The following is a 22,178-nucleotide window of genomic DNA, read 5'->3' as shown; positions in this document are numbered from 1 at the left end:
AGCAGTACTACTTGCAATTTTCACTTATTTGAAATACAGTGAGATCTTCAATATAAGATAGTTTCCTACATACACCTTATCCCCAAAAGACAAAAGATCCCCAAAGATCTGGAGACTGAGACTACGTGAGACTACATGCTGAACTTCTGAGCTTAAGTCTCATAGAAACTTACTTTGATTTTGGAAAGCTTTTTTGAGCTTACAGACCATGCCATACACAACAGAAGTCTACTCTGCAGCAGAGTAATGCTACACAATTGTTTATTTGTTAATCATTCAACAACCATTTACACTCTCTCTTAATGAGACTGAACTCAAATGCCTTGGTATATTTGAAGTGACAACACCAAGCATGGTATGGGAGATTTATTCATACTACAAAGTCTCCTGCGCACACTGAAGCCCACAATTACATTGCTATTAAGCATATACAATAATCAATTTTTGCAGTGTTTTGAATCCGGTTGTTCCCAGTCAAACTTCTCTGCAACTGAAGCACTGGAATTGTTACTAAAAGGCAAGGGAAACACAAATACTGATTTTAATTTTGAGCACAGCCAGAAGACCACCCACAACTTAACAACCTGCATGAGGAATCTCCCCATCCTCATTTTCTCCTCTGGGGTTTACTACAACCAAGGATGTGTGAATGAGAAAGAATGCTATGAGTTGGCATGCAGAGGCTTAAATATGCTCCAACCTTGGAAAGGTCAGAATCACATCACAAAAACTCTAAATGCAAGTGTTTATCTAGCTTTAAGGAAAAAAAAAAAAAATCATTAGCATTATTATGAAATGCTCAGTTGCAAAGAAGAATCACAGGCACTTGAGAAAACAGATTTCTTCAGCCTCAGCTCATTAGAAACCTCATAAATCAGTATTTGTCAGGAAAAGTAAAAACATTTAAAGAATTCAAGTGTAACACAGGGCCCTTCTGCATACAGGAAGGTCTGGAGCTCTTCAGCACTTGCAAGGCTCCAGTTCTGATAGCAGCAGTCTCAGAAATCCTGCTGCTGCACAAGGAATTTTTACCGCTTGCTGCTGCAAGAGCATGCCCAACCGTACAGACATTCTCACATTTTTTCAAGCAGCAATAAACAGTACAGAAATACTACAACCTGAGAGCTTCTCCAGAAGGTATCACACACCTTCCAGGGGACGCAACTCTGCATATAACTTGTGAGATTAGTTTAATCATCTTCTGTTCTCAGTCAGAACAGACTGAAAGTTCAAAGTTGTTTCATGAAACATACATGGTCCAACTCATTCCAACTGATGACTTCAGTTAATATGCACACTGCTCACTGCTACTGTGTTTAAAAAGAAAAAATTCAGCTACCTACATACACAGGAAGAGTCAAAGAAAAAAAACAAACGGCACATTCTTCACTCGTTCTTAGCATTAATTTGAATTTTAATCAGCATTTAGAAAAGAATAGCTTTTTCTAATATTTAAGTTGTTGGGTTGTTTTAAAAAAAAAACAAGTAGGCATGCTAAAGTACATCATGTTCTAGTTCTAATAATCTACAAACACCTCCTCTTGCACAGGAAGCAATTTAAATTATAACAGAAGAGCTAAGTAATTGTGAAGGTTGTTAGGCAACCAGCATGCTAATCAGTTTTAGATCACTCCTTGACATACTAAAAGAAACCCACCACACCTGAAAATAACCCTTGCCTACAGAAAGATAGATCGCAGAGCTGATTTGCAACACAGATACGAAATATTACAGTTAGCTATAATAACAAATCCCCTTGAGGAATGCATTCTATTACATTTAACTCATGTTTTGTAAAACACAAAGCAAAATGACACTGTCCCAAAGTTCAAACAACTATTCTAAACTGTCAGATGAAAATACCTCACCTAAGAATAAAAATGGTTTTTTTTGTGGACTTTTTAAAGTAGGACCACAAGGCTGTACCTCTGGGCATGACGCACCTCCAACAAGAGGGATTTTTTTTTCTTTTTCCTCATTGCAATATGTAGAACAGCCACAAGACCCACAGCAGGAGCAACTGCAGGCTCACATCGAGGGCTGGAGTGACAGCAGTCACTCCAATAACAATGCTCAGAGCAACTGCAGGAATTGGAGTTGCTGCACGGATTATCTCAGGAGCTGGAGGGTCTGCTGCATTGTCAACAGATTCAGAAGTATTATTCTCTTCCCCTTGAGGATGCTGAACAGTGTTCAACAGAGCTTGAAAGGCCAGGCCCCAGCATGTCACAGTGATCTGTACCTCTTTAGAATTGCCAGGGTGAGAGCAAGCCTTTTCGAAATATTCTACTAGTTTTTCAGGATTCTGCAGTTGTTCAGACGCGAAGATCCAAACTACTGGAGGTGCCTACTGCTCTAGACACCTGCCCATACCATCCCACATTGCCTTCCATTCAGAACTATCCTATTTCAGGGCAAACGTCTGGGTGATATTATTCTTCAACAATGGTTTAATCTCAAACATAAGCTGAAGTACATTCAAGATGCATAGCAATAGGAGCACACTGGTTTGAACATCCCACGGATATTCAAAATTCTGAAGAGCCATAGTGACTAGCTCTTCTTGAGCTCCAGGGAAAAAAGAAAAGTAAAAGGGAGGTTGAGAACTGTTGGAAAGTGTTCTCCTCCATCTTCTCCACAGCTGGTCTCCCTCAGGATACAAAGCAAAGAGCATAACTACTAATGGTATCAACCATATGGCTTCCAAAACCCAAAGATGACTGCAATGCCAAAGATACAAAAAGATTTGTTACTCAGCTGCCAACTGTATCACGATACAAGCCAAGGCCATACAGCATAGCAAAATAAAAGCCTTAACCCAACCTCCAGAGATGACAAAAATCAAACTTGAGACCAGCGATTCTCAAACTACTACAACACGCTCCAGTCAGATCAGCTGTTATCTTAACTGTTGGAGCCTCACATTCGTTCCAAATCAACTGCTATGGTGTAATCTGCAGATAGCTGAGCACAACACAGTCATTGGCTCACTTCTCCCCTGTGGGGAGAGGTAGGTTTGGAGAGAGAATTGGGGGGGAAAAACAAAACAAAAACAGAACTCACAGGTTGAAATAGTATTATTTACTAAGATAGAGAAAAGAAAGAGGCTAGTAGTTATGACTTTATATACAGATATATGAACGTATATAACAAGTGATGCACAAGCAATTGCTCACCACATCCCAATCAATGCCAGCTCCTAGCCTCCAAGCACCAGAAGAGAGAAAGATAGCTCCCACCCCCTTCAAGACTCCTTCCACATGATGTTATATGGCATGGAACATCCCTTTGGCCAGTTTAAGTCACCTGTCCTAATTTTGTTCCCTCCCAGCTCCTTGGGTTCTTTGCTGACAATGGCCTTAGCTCTCTGTACAACCCTGTTTAGCAGCAACTATGAACATCAGTGTGTTTAAGCATTGTTTTTCCTCCTAGAACCAAAATACAGCATCATACCAGACACTCTGAAGTAAACAACTTTATCCCAGCTGAAACTAAGACAAATAACATTAGCTCAAAGCATACTGCAAATTGTTACAGAGAAGACAGTTGGAAAAAGTGTCCCTTTATTAGGCTATCACAGAAAATATCTGGAAGCACAATTCCAGACAGTGTACCTTTCCAGTATGTCATCACTGCTAATTTTCATGTGTTTTCTTTTCCCCGTTAAAAAGCGAACTACTTCATCATCCTCCCTTATTTGCTTTTACACTCACCTCTGCAATGCTTATTTATCAGTCTTCGTACCAACAACAGTGAAATGAATGCCTACCATACTAGCCAATACTATTGCACCATTCACCTATTACTTCTATTCCTTCTTCATCTGTCAATCACCATACAGCTTTCATGTTTCATATACCTGAACAATAGGATCCTTAAAGCAAAGATCACACAGAACTTAGAACGGTAAATGAGTAGTATGGTTGAAAACAGCACATAATCAAGGCTGTCATTAATAACATAATATGGTACTTTACTTTTTTATCAGACAAGAATTTGTATCACTAGCTATGGTATTCAAATTACTTTAACTGCAATCTCTTTGTTCAGAAGACAACTAAGGATAAGATAGTTGCACTGCTTCACTGAGAATCTTAATTCTGACTTGGATAAGACCACGCTGTCCATTAGAAAGAACAGCTCTTCGTCCTAGCTAACACTGAGCCTCAGATCCACAAAATACTGTCCATCATGTTACAAAAGACCATCAGCAGTTATTGGTTAATTACCAAGAATAAACTTAAACGGACTACACCTTACCAGCTTCCAGTGATTTTCCTAAAAGGAAAATAATGAACTAAGTATTTTTCTGTTTGGATGCGATTCAAAATAAAAGAAATAAATTTTCCAGATAGCTAGCATTTCAGCCCAGAAAAAAGTGATTCAGAGATAAAAAGAAACTGGTCCTACATTTCTTAATACATACTTAGTGCAGTAATGAAGACACGGGGGAGTTTAAGGATCAGCTGTCATCCCAAACATTACCCAGATCCACAATATTCTTACGAGGTGCAGTTTCTGAACCCTTACAATGGACTTAGAAAACAAACAATTTAGAGCAGAGGTGCCTAGGAGCATCTGTTCAAGATGAAGTCCTTCTACACACCATCTTTCAGAAGTCTAGTACTAATGCCTTTTAATAGCTTACTTCAGAGAAAACAATTTCAATTCAAAGCAGATTTTTTCAGATGTCACCCGCTTATGAAAGACACTTAGGCAATGTCTCAGCTTGAAATCTAAGACTTTTTAGAAGTTAATTAATAGAATTTTGTCTGTCAAGAAAGTATGGATGGAAGCATGCAGGCCATTGGCCAGAGTATTTTGATCCTTTTTTAAAAAATAAATTATCAGCTTGCAGATTTCTGAATTACCTGAATCTACTGTTTTCCATTAAGACTCAACAAGAGGCATAGAAAAACAAGTCCCAAAATGTTTCAAATGAAGAAGACTGTAGAAATAACCTGGTCTCTTACTTCCAGCACTTAAGAAATCATATCAGAGTACAGCTGATTAGGAAGTGGTCTAATAGCCTCCTTTTTCTGACTCAGGATTTCCACTTACATTTGAGTCCTGAAACAAATATAGCTATGCAAAACATAAAAGGAGAAAAAGAAACACAATGAATTGCCTCTTCCATATTTTCATTACTAAACATGAAATACTGAAGTTTTTATGACTACTAAGCACCTTGCCTGGATAAATGCTCCTGCTCTCATAGTCCCTTCTGTAACTTAAATGGCTTTTGACAAACAGCTTGCCCAGAGAGGCTGTGGATGCAGCCCTCCCTGGAGGCATTAAAGTCCAGGCTGGATGGGGCTGGGAGCAACCTAGTTAGTGGGAGGTTTCCCTACCTATAGCAGGAGGGTTGAAAATTGGTGATCTTAAGAGGTCCCTTCTAACTCAAACCATTCTACGAATCTAAGATTTCCCAACTGTAGAGAAAAGCAGTGTCAGGTATAAAATACCCAAAAAAGGGCCACTGTCACAATACAGTAAAAGAAAGGAAGATTTGCTCACCCATCCCAAGGATCAGGGCTCACCAAATACTCCAAAAGGAGGAATCTTCATGTACAGATATTTCCCTTGTAGCAACCAGCCCTTAAACAAGGGTTAGAAAGAACCAGATTCCTCCCCTTTTGATCATACAGGTGAACTGCGTTCACTTGTGCTCCCAGGGCTGGCTGTGTCCCCTCACCAGGACATTGGTTCAGGCCATGACTTAGGAATTCCTATACAGCAACATATCCCATATACCCACAAATCCAAGTTTCTCTGAATTTTTACTGCTGTAATTTCCGACACACCTTTGCGTGCAAACTCATTAAGAAACAGCCTACACTTGGATATTCCCAGGCTGCTTTTTAGAACTTTAAATATGAGAGTGAATACATCAACCGCCCGTGAATCTCTTATCTTAATCAGGCTATGTTTTTGTGCTGTTTCTGACCTTTCCTTCTACATTTCTGCATAGCCTTTCACAACTGCAGATGAAGAAGAAACATAAGAGGCCACAAACAGAAGACCATATAGTGTTCAGCTACTAAGTCATAAAAGGTCAGATCCTTCCAAGAAGCCTGTGATAGTATTATTTGTAGTATTATCTCTGTACAACCATTTTTATTTGTTCTTTTTATTTAGCTCTGTACTGCCATTTTTATTTATATATATTTTATATAATAATACATATTTTATAAGCTTCCACTCAATTTCAGAAACAGTAATTAAAAACTGGTCAGATTATGCTACAGGAAAAAAAGTAAATATTGAATTCAGCAATCTTCTAACCATTGGAAACTGTAAGCAGTTTGACCCAACACTCTTGAATTTTACCAAGATAAACAGAAGAGCAGGTGTGCAGAGGTCATTTACAATACATATCTGTTAACTCAACACTCTGGAAATGAGAACATTTTATACCTTAATAAAACTTCAGAGTAAAGGAACCGCTTTTCAAGATAATTTGCAATAGAAATTGCTTAGACCGAGGGAGCTCATTCAGATAGACAAGTTCACCCAACCTTTTTTACTTCCAGAGACCCTCTTCTATAAAAGTCTGTGAAACGTGTAGCTATATTTTCTCAAATTACATCACTCTGCTTATGAAAGAGTTATGAAAAACACCAAAAGCGGACAGCAGCTTTTACTAAGGCTTCCAGCTCAATTTACCAGGTAAAAGTGGAATTGCCTTTTATTTTCCAAATGTTGACTTTTCATTAAGACAAGGCTGTATCCACAGTCCTAAAATTGTGAGATTTTCTCAGGGATGGGTTGGTTGAAAATTTTAAGCCGATTCATTTACAAGCAGTAAGGAGAAGTCATTAACTATCAGTTTGGTCAGTGGTCAGAAGTAATCAGAGATGCTGCTTGACAGTTGAGGCATATTCTACAGAAAAGCCTGCATGAACTGAAATTTGGAAAAAGTGAAAGGTCCCTACAGAATAAAGACCAGAAACATTCAGAAAAAAGACCTTTCTGCCATTGTTGCAAGAAAAAAAAAAAAAAAAAAAAAAAAGAGCATAATTAAAAGACATAACGGAAAGACTTTCCCCAGCTCTCATTTTCACACAATATGCTTCTACAACTTTAGTAAAAACAAAAAAAAAAAGTCACAGATTAAGCTGAAGACAAATTTCCTTTTAAAATAATTCTTCAGATCATTGTTTTACACTTTAGTAAAGGAATTCTAATAGGATTTGACATTTTGGATGTCTGTGCTTTGTATACTTACAGAAAGATCAAAAGATGATGTATACCACAAGTTTGTGGTTATTTTAGACATAGTTGTACTGAAAACCAGCTTGGCAACATTGTCTGAGAAAACAGAACAACACCACAGCCCCCCAGTGCATTAATAGTGAAATAGGCAAGTTACTCAAATATTACAGACGGAGATGTTTCAATATTGCCTGACATTTCAATTGTTAGTCTCTGTTCATATTCACTTAGACTTGCCAAATTTCAGCTGCATTAGGCTGAAATTTTCCATTGCAGTCACCTGCCTCAGGCAGAAGTTTTCACAATGTTTCAACAAAAATTACTTCAACCAGTTTCAAGGCAAGATGAACTTAGAACATTTTGTCTACAGCCCTAAAGAGGAAAGAAGTATTTCCTATAGGCATTCGTTAAAGTCTCGTCATGCATTCTTTCTGAACTCGAAAAATCATTAAATGATTATTTTGGAGTGCGGAATATGTCTTTTGCTATCTTCATTACCATATTCCCAGGTCTGGCCAAGGTATAAACATCTGGGAGACCAGCCTCCCCAGATCTGAGGTCATCATCTCAGTTGATAAGTCAGTAGCCAAATTCTCTTAAAGTATCTGTCCTCACTGATCACATACTAGCTGCATCTTTGAAGTCTGCATCAAACTGCACCGTGCATGAATGATGACAACAAAGAGGAAACAAGTCCTTCTATGCAAACAGTTGTTAGGACTGCTGTAGCATTACAGGCCAGAGCGTATGACTGCATGCTTGGACCTAAAATGTAGAGGGAAAGCACCTGTTTGGAACACAAAATATGAAGAGGATTAAGAAAAACAAAACAAACAGGTTGGTGAAAACAGAGTGCAAAAATCACAGCCTTTTCCCCTTTCTGCCTACTAGCTGAATATAAGAGAAAACATCCTACAATAGAGAATAACATGAGAAGTCTGAAGTCAAGAACAGTGAGATAAAGGGTGAACCTGAGACACAGCATCACAGTTTCTATCCCTCTTACCTGGAAGTAAACTCACAGCGTCAAGTTCTTGACATTTATCAATCAAGTAGACATAATTCTGGCAAAGACCTATATTCCCACACTGACAGTTATGGGTGTATGTCATTAGATAGAAAATAGAGCTTGTACATCTTCAACACTCAACACTACTGATGACCCAAAAGTCCGTCCATCCTTCTGCAAACTTCAGATTGCAGATTTAAATGAAAAGTGTCATCAAACAGCTTCTATTTAAAGTACAATCACCTTCCATCTTAGAAAGACAAGGAAATTAGAGTATGGTACACTGATGGCAGGCTGCACTGCATTATAGTTATTCAAAGGATATAAGCTAGAAAACAGCGTGCAGTCAGGTAATCGGGCAACTATCTGTGCTAAAACCAAACTCCAAATACACAGGAAGTGACCTTCAAGAAAGTACATACAAGTGAGAGAAATGCACGATTTAACGCTGAATTCAAATTAAAATTTCTGTGCATGGGACAGGAAGACATTTGTTAAAACTGGGAGAACAAGAACAACTTCTACTCTGGCCACAGCTGAACTAAATTAATACTTGGCTGTTCCTTCAAATCTGCTGGCACATACATGTGCATTAGTTACTCCTTCAATTAGTTCTGTAAAGCCAGCACTCAAGAGCTGTAGCAATAAACCTGTGCTACTTTGAAATGTCATTATCACTTAAGAAAAATGTTTCCTTTTAAACTTAAAAGAGGTGCAGATGCACCTTAGCAAATTCCTAGGAGAAAAGTCTTGCCTTCACCCCCACATTTCAGGAACAAATGACTTCCTACAGTTGGTTAAAGAAATTGTTCAGACTCCTCCCCCCCAGAAGAGACATATAGATGAAAATAATGGAAGCATTTATCCCCTCCCCAATTATGTTGTATGGAAACTGTGGAAAAACACAGAATGAGATGCCAATAGCCACTACTTATTCAGCTGCAAGAAAAAGAAGGAAGTCACTAGCACGTTTTAAACAGATTAACTCTTCAGCTGGAAAGCACATTTGTACCTTCAACTAACTTGACAAATGAAAGCTCCATGTGACTTCTTGTGTCCTGGAGTCAAAATCAGAAACACAGTAATCCTCCCACCCTTGTACAGTTCTTCAACTACTGTTTAGAATATTTAATAATTTTTAATATCTCACAAGGAAGAAGAAGTCTGTAATGACTGGAGTCAGGTTAGCTACACTTACAAGTCACTTAGCAAACACAGCTTTCATAGAATACAGGTCTTTATAGAAAAATCACTTTATTCCAATTCTCATATGATCAACAGCTTGATATAAAAGAACAACTGTGCTCGTCTTCATTCATCTTCCTTCCCACCAATAAGTTCTATTAATAGATACCATTTTGAGACCAGTAACTTTTTTTTTTTTTCCTCCCCAGAGATCATCACAGTGCAGGACACAAGTTGTACTCCAAGTCATACAGGCAGCATCAGATTTTATAGAAAAATTATCACTGAATTATAGTGACTGAGGTACAGCAGAAAGTTCTACTCTCAGTTCCACCCTTTAAATGCTCTGCGGCAGAGCTGCTATGAGAAAGCTTGTTCTAGCAAACATAACCATTCAGGACACCATTCAGCAAAGACATAATTCAAAATTAAAGGTTGATGAGCACAAGCTATGCTTGTCACAGAGAGTATTTGCAACTTTCACGTCATTTATTCACATGCCACTAGAAAATATGTTATCACCCAATAATACTTCACAGGGAGCAGCACAAATGATAAGCAGAAAGCCAGAGGAAGGTTTCTGGTGCTTCTGCTGAAATCACAGCATGAATAACCCTTTCAACTGCCCTGCAGTGAGAGAAGAGATCTAAGCTGTTCCAGGAACATTAAATCTGAATTTCTTTGCCTTCTTACAATTAAGATTTCAGATCTCTAATTTATTGCATCAGCAAATGTACTTTTACAGGTTTAAGAGATAAGAAACTTCATTCAACTCTGAAAGCAAAAGTATTACCCTGTGACAGTAATCTTAGCAGCACCCAAAATTTTTTAAGGACATCTAAAGGAACTCTAAAAGTCTATACTAATTCAGTGAAGTCATACTTCAGTTAGAGGACTGGGTTGCAAGAGAACTGAAGAATGTTATATATGTGTAATCTGCAACTAATAGGAATGAACATCTCAGCAATTGCATGCTGAAATATATCATTGACATGTATCATAATTAAAAATTAATACTGGAAAAAAAATAAATTTATGCAATCTTTTTAAGGAAAGCATAAGTAAGAGTAGGAAAGGATAAGTAAAAGTAGTACAGGTTCAGTTCGGGCTGCAACCTATGATGATTCACCTGCAGATCACCTTGTGCCCTAAGTCCCAGGCCATTTCAGATAAAACAGCTGACAGTCTACAGAAAAGAAATGAATACAGCGGGAGGCTTTAAAAGAACTGAGTATCCATTACAAAAATACCCTCCACATTAGGCCCTATGACATATCTTTCAGAGGTACACATCTGAAAGGAACTTAACTCTACAGACAACAAAAGGAATCCTTTAATTATCACTGCTACTCCTGAATTTGCTGTAAAGCCAGAGAAATGACTTCAGCCTGTAGAGTTTCACTACCATATACCACTATTAGGAAAGCAGACAAGAACACCCCTCACAAAACTCTGTATGTCGATTAATAACATTTCTTAAAGTATCTTAAAGGTGGGAAGTAGCCAAGATCTAACCAATAACATGCTCTGTAAGGATTGTGTTGAACAAGACTTGACAGCCCTTGTATCTCCTGAGAAATGCTTACAAAAAAACAAAAAACAAACCCTCACAAAACAAGAATATCACCACTCAAAAGTTTAAAAACCCACTCAAAAAAGCTAAAGAACTGAGATTTTTCTTCCCCATTATTACATTCTTATTCCTCATTACAAAGCTTTCAGATAAGATGATGGTGGAAGAAGGAAATTACATGTTCTTACCCAGAGGCAAGCATCTTGTACAGTACCTTGGGAAAAAAAAAAAAAAAAAGAGAAAAACATGACACAAGTCAGCTGGCTCAGCAAGGATTAAGAAATACCTTGATAAACAGTTAGCGATATGAAAGGCAAACCTTTTGGCTCCAGCTCAGAAGAGTAATTACTCCCATCTGGGCACAGAAAACCTGAAAAGGGATTAGTTTCAAATGGCACAGAAAAAAACTCACAGCCTGACAGTCCGTCTTTCACAGCTGCATTAGCTGGGTACACCAAGGGGTGTTTAGGCCAATGGCTAGAAGTATGAGACTATAAACAACAGCGAGCTCTGGCAGGAGTATGGGTTACCTGCTCTTCCCATGAAGGCATGAAACTGGTGGAAAAAGAATGTACTTTTACATTTGGTTTGTGCCAGAACAAAATCCCTACAAAATACAGAACAAAATACCACTACAGATAATCTTTATAGAGCTTTCAATTTATTTTTCTCATGCATACCTATACTTGATTGAATAGTCAGCTACAGCAGAGCTTTGTAAGGGGTATCTTCAATAATTCCGAACATTTGAAAGAAGCCAAGCCCTCAAAAACATGGCAGCAAATCTTTCATGCCAAAACCACTGCAGAGTAAGAAAACTAAGTATTTGCCCATTCTCACAAATATAGTCAAGACTCCTTTCACAGCACAAGGAGTGGGCAAAGAAAGCATTGCTTTCACTAGGAAAACTTTATTCTGTTATTTTTCTTGCTGACTGCTTGTTTTATGTGGGTGTGGTAGTGTTTTTATTGTTCTGGACTATATTTTAATTGATGGCACAAAGCCTGGAGTTTGGGATTGGCATCTCTTCCATCATTTATGTTGAAATAAATAAAAATATTCCTTTTTTTTTTTTTAAAGAATGAAATACACACTATGGTCTCAATTGCTAAAAAGAAAGCAGGCTGCTACAAAAGGACAAAAAACAAGCAAATAAAGGGCTTGAAAACCAGCCCTAACAAAGCTAAGAAAAGCTTTCAGATGTCTCAAAAATCTACCAGCATTCTAGAGAATTCACCATCTCAAAGCCTCATCTCTACTTACCATTCTCTTACCATTCTCTGAAATACCCTCAAAAGACCAAGAAGCAAAGATACAACTGTGGAATCCAGCAGTACTGTATAGTGGCAGAATGTCTGTGTAAATCTGATGATAAGACTGAAAATCAAAATTTGACTTCAATTTCAGGCATTAACTACTAAGAAGATGAGAGTGTACTAAATTGGTAAAATATATTCCCAAGAGATATAATGGCAGATTAATAAAACTCCTCTTCAAGTTGTCATCATAGAGTTTAGTTCAGTGCTGAATGGAGAGGCACTGAAACAAATACAACAGGACAGGGAAGGAAGAGTGAGTCTATCAAAGCAAACACTAAAAACAAACAAAAAAAAAACACAGCTACAACAACAAAAACCAAGCAAACCCACAATATAGCCTTAAATAAAACTCCTAAATCTGAATCTTGTGAACAAAAGAAAGCAGCACCTACCAATGCTTGAAAATGACTCTTTACCAGTCAGTATCTGAAGCTTTATTTCTCCATAGTATTTTAATGAAAATATGCTGTTACTAATACTGACAAAATAAGACATTTCTCCTATGGTAAAGAAACATTCGCAATCTGGTTCCTGACCTGATAATTAGAAAATTGCCCTTCCACAATCTGACAAAGCAAAAAAGAATCCCAGTTTTTACTCAGCTCTTGATTCACTGTCAGTCTACTATGTTTTTGCAGCTGATACATGATTCCCATGACTGCTGAGTTGATAACAATCTTGACTAGTCTTTAACATCAGCAATACTAGTAGGCAATGTTATTAGTGATGTTCTGCTTTCTGGGGAATAAAAAACAACACAAAACAAACAAAAACAAACACGAAACCACACACATGCCCCCCACCCAAACAAGCAAGCTGGAATTATTTAAGGAGAAATAAAGTGTCAGCATGAAGCTAAATTGTTCTCATTATCCAAGGAATTCAAAAAAATACTTTAATGTTACATTTGCATGAAAATTCTATGAGCTCTTCATGTCAGGCAGCATTTCAGCAAGCTCCCCAGGCACACACAAACAAAAAACATATGACAAACTGTTGTCTCCCAGCTGATTGAAGTATTTCTTTCTGGCACCAAGAGCCCACTTAGTTAACTGCTGCGAGTCTGGGCCAACAGAAGTATTCCACCCATTATTAAGCACAAAGTTCAAACCTGAACACAAATGGTGCACCAAAATACACAGCTTCTGAAATACGAGAAATGGTATGTCTGAGCAACTTCTTTTGAACCCTGAGCTACTTACTGAATTGAATGGACTGCTAAAAACTTAAACAAGCCCAAACAAACTGCCTATCTTGCCTACGTTCAGAAAAAGGTATGTTAAAATACTTATTTCCAAAACAGTTTATCAGCAATAATAAACCACCAGTCTAACACACAAAAAAATTCAGAGAAAAACGCCTACAAATGTTTAACACACCTGAGTTTCTCAGTTGCAGTATTCACTTGTTATGTCAAAGCCCGAAAGTTCCCTAACCAACCAGAGCAAATGAGTTTGAAATACCTGATTCTGTGGGTAAACAGAAGTAGTACAGTCACATACACCACGCTGGGTGAACGGATACCACAATTCTAGAGAACTTGCAACTACTATTGCCCAAACTCCTCATGCCATAATTCATTATGACTCAGCAGTTTGTTCCACAATGCACAAAACTCAAGATAAAAATAATAATTAAAATAGAATTTAATACATGTATTTCAATAAGAGCACAGGTAAAATAAGTTATTTGCACACAAGGCTTGATGTTCTCTCAGGAAAGCTATATAAAAGAAAAAAAGGCTAAGTAATAAAAAAAAAAAAAAAAGCAAGGCACTTGGATACGTCTGTTCTGCATAGCAGGCACGTCAGCAGACTATATGTAAGTACACTGAGAAGGTATTTTGCATGCAAGCCTACCTGTTTACTTTTTGCAGCCTTTCTATCAGAGTTATGGTTTCCTTTAGCACCGTCCATGCTTCTTAAAACATTGATGAAATCTTTCTTTGAAACTGATGACAGCAGTTTAGCACGTTGCCTTTCAGATTTCGCACCTTTCTTCACCTTCTCATCAACATTCTTTTGGTGTGTCCTGACAGCATTAAATAACTGCACAACACCTCTAGGGTGGTAGGCAGCAGAGAGGAGGTGAGGAAAAAACAAAAAAACTTTTAACTCAAGTTGCGTTTATAGATATGGACCTTCTATCAAAGAAACTAACCAGTTCAGATGTTAGCTGGCTTCTAGTTCCCAAAAATGGTTACTTAGAACCTCAATTCTGTTAAGTAACACTCACTATAATACAGGAGACTTTCAATTTTCAATCTTCCTTCCCACTTATTACTAGAAACCAGCAACAAAAATCCAAACACAACTTTTCAGATCTCAAAGCAAGCATGATACATTGCACTACCATCAATACAAAAACACATTTCAACTCCAGAAGGATGCAGGTAATTCTACAACCAGCTATTAAATTTCTCATACAAGAATTTAAGAGCAGCTGAAGCAGAAGTATAAGGGACAGGAGTGAGTCCTGTAAGGAAACAAGCAGATACAGACAGAATATCAACATGGTGCTCCACAAAGAACTAGACAAAGAGCACCACTACAATAATGCAAATCAGGCAACTGTATTTAGCAGCCATGGATCTGGTGAATTCTCTGCGGAGAAGGAAAAAAGAGAACAGCAGAAACAACTGTTCCGCATTTTCAAAGCATTAAATTAACAAAATAAGGGAGTCTAACAAAGCACTTCTGTTAGGCAAACATTATATTATTGTCTAAATTTTTATGCTTTCAGAAACCCTCTAAAATCTTTTGTTGAACTTGATACTGTAAAACATAGATCTGCATATAAATCACTTGGCTCCTGCTAGTCACTTCTTAGGAGCTCAATCTGATTGGAAACAGATTACCTGCACAGGCCTTTTCTTCCCCTTTTCCTTCCTTTAAGATATACATATATTTAAATAAAGGTTTCAAAAAAAAACCTCTTACCTTGTTGCAATTCTCTGAAGATTTCTCTCTCTGTCTCTGTCTTTGACAACATCTGGCTTCACTCGGCACATCATTTCCCACTCCCGCTTTTTATCAAGCTGTTACAAATATTATTACATGAAGTAAGTGGCACGGGCCATTTGAGAATGCAGCATACTCTAACAACATGCACTAAGATGTCCAAAAAAAGATAAATCAACAAAAGCTCTGTTTGGTTGATGGTAAGAGCAGCTCCAGCACGGGACAACAGACCTAAGGCAAGTCCCTCATGCTGAAAACAATGGGGCCCCAATGAAATCACAGCCATTTCCCTTCTACAACAGAAAGTTTGTGCCACAGTGATGTTTCTGGTTGAGACAAGCAAAAGGGATCTAGCAAAACACAAGTGCTTTCACACTGACAGTTACAGGCAAAGAAACTATTCAAGAACAGTTTCCAGCTTCTCAAGCCCATCACAGATAAATCTATAAATAATAAATTTGTGGGCACATCAAGAAAAGCATAATATATTTTGAGTCTCAGGAATTTGACTTCCCCTACTGAATAAATCACAAAGCAGGTTTATGATTGACAGTGATGCACAGCAAAGACTGCAATAAGCAGAACTCAAGCATAAGAGAGTACCAAACGCTCACAGGATAACTGCAGTGGGACAAAGGGGAATTGATTTATACTGAAAGAGGGAAGCTTTAAATTAGATATTAATAAGAATTCTTTCACCCAGAGGGCAATGAGGCTCTGGCACAGGTGCCCAGAGAAGCTGTTGATGTCCCATCCCTGGAGGCACTCAGGGTCAGGGTTGAAGGGCTCCTAAACAGTCTGATCTAACTGCTGGCAATCCTGTTCACAGCAGGGGACTGTAACTAGATGATCTTTGAGGTCCCTTCAAACCCAAGCCATTCCACAACCCTTCCATGACTCTCCAACTGTCATGTACAACACCAATTTTTGTCTTCTTTGAGGTTCCCTGTTTCAAATCCAAAATTGATCAACTGATCAAGGACCATAAGTCCAATAGTAGAATACTATACTTCTCCAACACCTGCATCAGGAATGATTTAAGAATACATTTTCCCCAACTTGTAACAATCTAACAGTGTTCTTAGATCTGATGGTATTTCACTGAGTGTGTTTTTCACAAGCTTTTCACGGAATTTCAGAGCCCTTACCTTTATAATTTCAGGCAGACTACTACGAACTCACAAGTTTATGACCACGTTTTGACCTTTGATCAAAAGACCTGCCATGCTCTAGCTTACATCAGCAAGAAATTAAAAAAAGCCAGACTGACCTGAAGTTTTTCTAAGGGTGAACTAGTCAGCTTAGAGACCTGCAGCTCACCTCTGCTTCACAGTACTTCCACATTTATTGGGCGAGAACAAGTATTTAGGACAGCTAGAATTGAGGAGCTACCTTACCAGAGCTCTATTAACGGGGCAGGCTGCAGCCTAACCACTGTATGTCCCAGACTATCAGCAGGAAATTTGATTAACCTACTTAAACAGAACTAGCAAGATGAAACATTAGAAGTATTAATAAATTTTTAGCCTGAAGGTGAATCAATTACAGTGTGGAATTAAAATTTCACAAAAAAAAAAAAAAAAAGCCACAAAAAACCACCACAGCTTTGTTTTCTTTGCATCATTTTCAGAATTAGAAATAATTTAGAGCATAGACACCATCATACCATCTACCATGGAAAACCAAAAGGGGCAAACAAAATCAAAAGCACATTATGGATTACACCAGTCTCAACCTCGAGGCCCTTGCTCTTCAAAATCCCTGCTTGGGTGACCTTGCCCACATCCCTATCTGACTGTGACAGTACAATGAAACGCTGAGCCTTTTTCTCACCTTCCTCCTCTTCTCCAGTCTTTCCTGTTTCTCCTTTTCTCTCTCCTTCTCCAGTTTTTTATTCTTGGCCAAGATGATGGACTTATTCTGTGGTATCTTTTTGTTGAGTACTTTTGCCATTGCATCTGCCCAGCCTGAACCTGGACCAGCTTTGGAATTTGCTGTCTCTTCAGCCACATGCCCACCAACTGCTGCTTCATCCTCATCATCTCCATCCAAGGCTTCATCCCCAGAAGAGAAGCTGTCATCTGGAAGTCCTGAGCTTATCTCAGAATCTAGGGGGAAAAAGAAAAAAAAAAAAAAGTATCAAGATTTCTGTCTCCAGTAAGGACTCATCTCAAGTTGAATTTGTTCTAAATGCAAACGTTATTAGAGCTCAGGACCATACACTCCTTGCTTTTACAATTAATTCTTCAAGATATTGCTCAAGCAGGCATGAAACCACCATTACGAATTTATTAGAAAGTTACACTTTATTAGAAAGTATACAGTGCAAGGGCTTTCTACTCTCAGCAATGTTTTACAGTATTTTAAGAGGTTGGGTAGAAGGGAGAAGATAGACCTGGAAATTATTACTATATTAATGAAAATTGTTATGACTAGGACTGTTAAATTTGAGGGAAAAAAAGGTATGTTCCAGTTAAAAGAAATTATTGATTGTATGTATATACACACACACACATATATTTATGTTCACATGGCTACATATACTTCTATACAAACTGCAACAGTGACATCTAGTGTTTAAATGCATGTACACAGATTAAATTGAAGCTAGGGGAGCATATCATACACGAAGAAAACGTATGCTTCAGGAAAAAAACACTAGTCCAGAAAAACAATTAGCAAAGCACGGTTTCCGCTCTGTGAAACAGAGAACCAAAAGACTTGTCAGGTACCTCAAAAGTAAATGAGCTTTTCTGTTCTTACCCCATCCCCTATTCAAAACAAAAGCAGAAACTGGAGTTAAAATACTCAAGTCTGAAATCAAGTAATTGCAAGAGAGGGAAAAAAAGTCAATTTAACAGCAAACCAAACACACATAAAGTGTACTCTGCTACTTTCATTAGCTTGATCAGTCAGTCAAATAAAGACTTTAACAGAGAGAATGATTAACCAGAATGAAACTGGCTGCAAGCTTAGGGTGTACTAAAATGTCTCATTATTTCACTCTATCTATTTTTTCAGGTAACTGTGCAGCACGGGCAAGTAGTGTCCTGTGACAATTCACTCCTATTCCATTGATACTTGTGCCACCCAGAAGCTTCAGATTACATATATAACATATCGCTTACAAGGCTTTGAAGTCCACCAAGTGATTGGTAGAACAAAGCTGGTTTCTGACTCCCCTGCAGTCCCACCTGCAAAGAGACAGTCCCCAATGGTTCTGAATGACTGACTGCTGCTCATCCACTTAACGTGCAGCTCACTGCCTTTCATCCATCGATCCCTCTCATGCTATATCAGGAAAAGTATTTCAAAAATTGCAGAAGTTTTGTTCCATCAGATCAAGTGTTTCAACTTTGTAAGCATTACTACATTCCTTCATCTCTTTAGCAACCAAGTTGTTATAAGAATGAAGTCAGGAGCTGCTTGACAAGATGTTTTCCATAGAATAACGGGAACAGCTATTAATGACATCTGTTTTTAATCCATCCTATCTATTCAACTAATGATACGCTCCATAGCAAGACTAATTCATTACTCTGCTATTAAAAAAATAGGCTTAAAAAATAGCCAAAAATAAACAAAAAAACCTGCAACACCACGCATTCATTTTCTCCTACACATAACCTCTCCGAATAAACTAAGAGAATAAAGTTAGATAATACCAAAAATTATTATGCAAGGCAATCAGCACTTTCAACAATTAAAGAAAGGTGAATGACTGAGGCTTCAGCAGTTAGCCAGCACTGCTAGTTTTGAACATATGAGAGAATGTGTCAATGGCATCAGTTAAAGCAGAGGTATCTCAAAGTAATGTGAATTGTATTAATTCCATCAGAACTAGTACTTGGAGCTCTGTACTAAATTAATCAAGTCTAATAAAATTTCCATATAAAAAGACCTCTTTAAAGGGTGGGAATAAACATATTTGAGTCAGAAGAAACCCTTAAAAGCCATTTAGTCTATTTCCCCTGCAATGATCAGCAACACCTACAAGAGATAGGCTGCTCAGAGCCCTGCCCAGCCTGACTTCAGAACCTCCAGGGACAGGGCATCCACCTCCTGTCTGAGCAACCGGTGTCAGTGCCTCACCACCCTGATTGTAAACACTTTCTTCCTTATACCCAATCTGAGTATCTCCCCTCTTTTAGCCTGAAACCATTTCCCCACGTCTTATCGCAGCAGACCCTGCTAACCAGTCTGTCCCCTCCTTTCTGACAGACCCCCTTTAGATACTGAAAGGACACTCAGATCTCCACAGAGCCCTCTCTTCTCCAGCCCCAGCTCTGAACATCTCCATATTTCCTTCATCTATGTCTGCCCAGCGATCTAGGTGTAGGCGCGTACATTTAGGAACATCCATCATCTTTCTGAGAGAAGTTCTGGAAGCTCGATCACCAAACCACCCCCCACCTCCCCTTAGATTCAGCGCTGAATGCCCCCCCCCCCTCCCCCCACTCACACACACACAGCCAGACGCACTACAAACACACACACACACAGCAGCAGCCAAAATTATTTGCCTGGGCCCCTGTCAGAAGCGGCTTGCCGGCTTGTTCAGCGGGAGAAGCCGGGGGAACCCAACAGCAGCTAAGGAGGCAGCAGGCACCGTCGGCCATAAGAACACCTCTGAGGGGTGCTCAGGCTTGTGGAATCCCGCCGGCAGATTGCACGAGGCAGAGGGAGGGGACGGTGACAACCCAGAGAGGGGACCAAGGGAGAGGAACGCCCCCCCGTTACCGCTGCCCCCCCGGTTACCGCTGGCCGCCTCCTCGCCCGTTGCCTCCTGCCCTCGTGAGCTCTCCACGGCGGCCGCCATCTTCCCTCCACCGCGTCCGTTGAGCACCTTCCGGTCCGACTCCCTCGCCGCCAACCTGCGTTCCGCCCGACGAAGGTTCCGGGCCGGGTTGGGGCGTCCTGTGCAAGGCTTCCAGCACAGGTGGACGTGTTGTCGTTGGTTCTTTTTGTTTGCTTGTTTATTTTCACTCAACATGCCACAGAAATAAAAATAAATAAAGCCGAGACTGTAATTCAGCCGTCGTGGGCAGGGCATCAGAAGGGACACTGTTAGGAGGAGGTTATTAAACTAGACAGACAAAAAGCTCTTAAAGAATGTCAATCATCATTCTCATTCTGTAGCACATACATTTTATTGAACATATCTTACTCTTGGTAGTATCTTTGTCTTGGAAGAATGTCAAAATCTTCAGATTTGCAATGAATTTCTATAAATGATGGGTCTGCACCTTCTTTGCTCAGACTAAGTTAACATGTCACATCTTTGATAGCATACTTCACAGGCATTATCCAAAAGCATTTGTTAGCAAGTTCATTGCCAAATCTAATTTCAAGTGGCTGTCATTGTCTCCTGTCATACTGGACTGAATGTTTTTCTGGATTGAAATTGTGATCTGAGGGTTGTTGGAGATACAACCAGACTAAGAAATCTTTCCAGTCCAGAAAAACATCCCTGGCATCACTGATAATCATGAAGTCCTGAGAAAGCTAAGAAATTTGGAAAGAATTTTTTTTTTCATAGAGAAGTGGTTTGTGGGCCACAGATGTGAGCCTTGTAAATTCTCATTTACCTCAGAGGAGTTATGAGAGTCATGTTAAAATATAGGGGACTTTTAGAGCTTGCTGTTTCTCTGTTTTAGTGCCAGTCTAATGCTTTCCTTCGATATTGTTTCCTTTGGAGCTGCTGAGCTAGCTGGAGAGATTTGTTGAACAGTTTGTTGAAGCTCTTGGAAAGTGATGAACCAGCACCAACAGTTACAGAAAAAGACCCTTGTGGCCATAAATCCCATTCTTTTCAGTGCATGACTCATATCTAAGAACTCAGTATTTTATTTTTTGGTAATTAACAAATAATAACACAGCTCTGCAGGCAAACCAGCACTTCTTTCCATGCACTTATACTGCTTCCAAACTCTAATTTGGGGCTCTAATAAGAGTCAGAACTTTAGAGAAGGGATGAAATTAAGATGTAAATGTATGCAAATCAAAATTCAGGGCACAATTCAGTAATGAATTAACTGATTTTCTCAGACTCCTCAGAAAACTATATTCCAAAGAGAATGAATAAATGAAGAAAGACTTATGGATACATGGACTTCCTCTCTAAACACACAACGTATGTAGTATCCATGACCTCACAGTAGTGTTGGGAGCTTTCAACAAGAGCAGTGCTTTTCACTTTATATCAATCCAAAGTTGTGGAACTAAATGCAGAGACTTGCTGCTTCCATTGGCCTTTGGATCAAAATCTTCATGCTTAATTTTTAAAAGAATAGACCAAAAACAAAAATAGCATTATGATCATTTTTAAATAATCTTATTACCCGTTCTTTCTGTGCTAGGAATTGTTACTGGCATCTAGGAGAACTGAGCGTTTTCACATTTTTCGTAGGTTTGTGGCATTATCCTGAACTTCCCATGAATTGTGGCCTTATCTAGATTGAATGTTTCAGTGTTTCTGACTTGTTTTCCTTTGTGACTTTCCCCAGTGACTGCTACTACTCTCTTCCTCTTTGCTTTATGAATAAATTGCCTTGAATCACACATATCCCCAGAACAATTGTCCTTTCAGTTCCAATGAAGGCTGAACTCCAAGTCAACGTAATAAAGTTTAAAATCTTTGCCACTTTCATAGGTCATATTCACAGCCTGGTTGCTGCGCTAAAAGAGATCAATAACTCCAAGTAGAAGATGAGCATGATAAAGAACTCCAGTGCATCAGGATTAAAACATGTTTATTCTCATTTCCATTTCTTTGGTTAGCTGGTGCCATGTTTTCCCCCCCAGTTCTTCAGGGTATTTATAGATGAAGAAAGAAGAGCAGTCCATGAGTAAATCACAGAAACTGTTCTGTCACATGATAATCACTGTTCTAATCTCATTTTCAGTAAAGCCACAAA

At 38.8% G+C, this 22,178-nt stretch overlaps 1 protein-coding gene across 1 annotated transcript in view; it reads right to left on the bottom strand.

Annotated features, from left to right (window-relative positions):
* Positions 1–20,099, bottom strand: part of RRP15 (ribosomal RNA processing 15 homolog) — a 30,334-nt gene extending 10,235 nt beyond the window's left edge. The window contains exons 1-4 of the mRNA XM_042891551.1: positions 20,020–20,099; positions 17,095–17,369; positions 15,241–15,338; positions 14,161–14,362 (exon numbers count right to left, since the gene is read on the bottom strand). Coding sequence (XP_042747485.1) covers positions 14,161–14,362; positions 15,241–15,338; positions 17,095–17,369; positions 20,020–20,080 — 636 coding nt within the window. The 5' untranslated portion in view covers positions 20,081–20,099. The remainder of the gene's footprint in view (positions 1–14,160; positions 14,363–15,240; positions 15,339–17,094; positions 17,370–20,019) is intronic.
* Positions 20,100–22,178: the final 2,079 nt, after the last annotated feature.

This window comes from Lagopus leucura, unplaced genomic scaffold, assembly GCF_019238085.1.
Source record: "Lagopus leucura isolate 7727_CA_CO unplaced genomic scaffold, USGS_WTPT01 Super-Scaffold_73, whole genome shotgun sequence".
NCBI lineage: Eukaryota > Metazoa > Chordata > Aves > Galliformes > Phasianidae > Lagopus > Lagopus leucura.
This window is presented reverse-complemented; position numbering and strand designations above follow the sequence as displayed.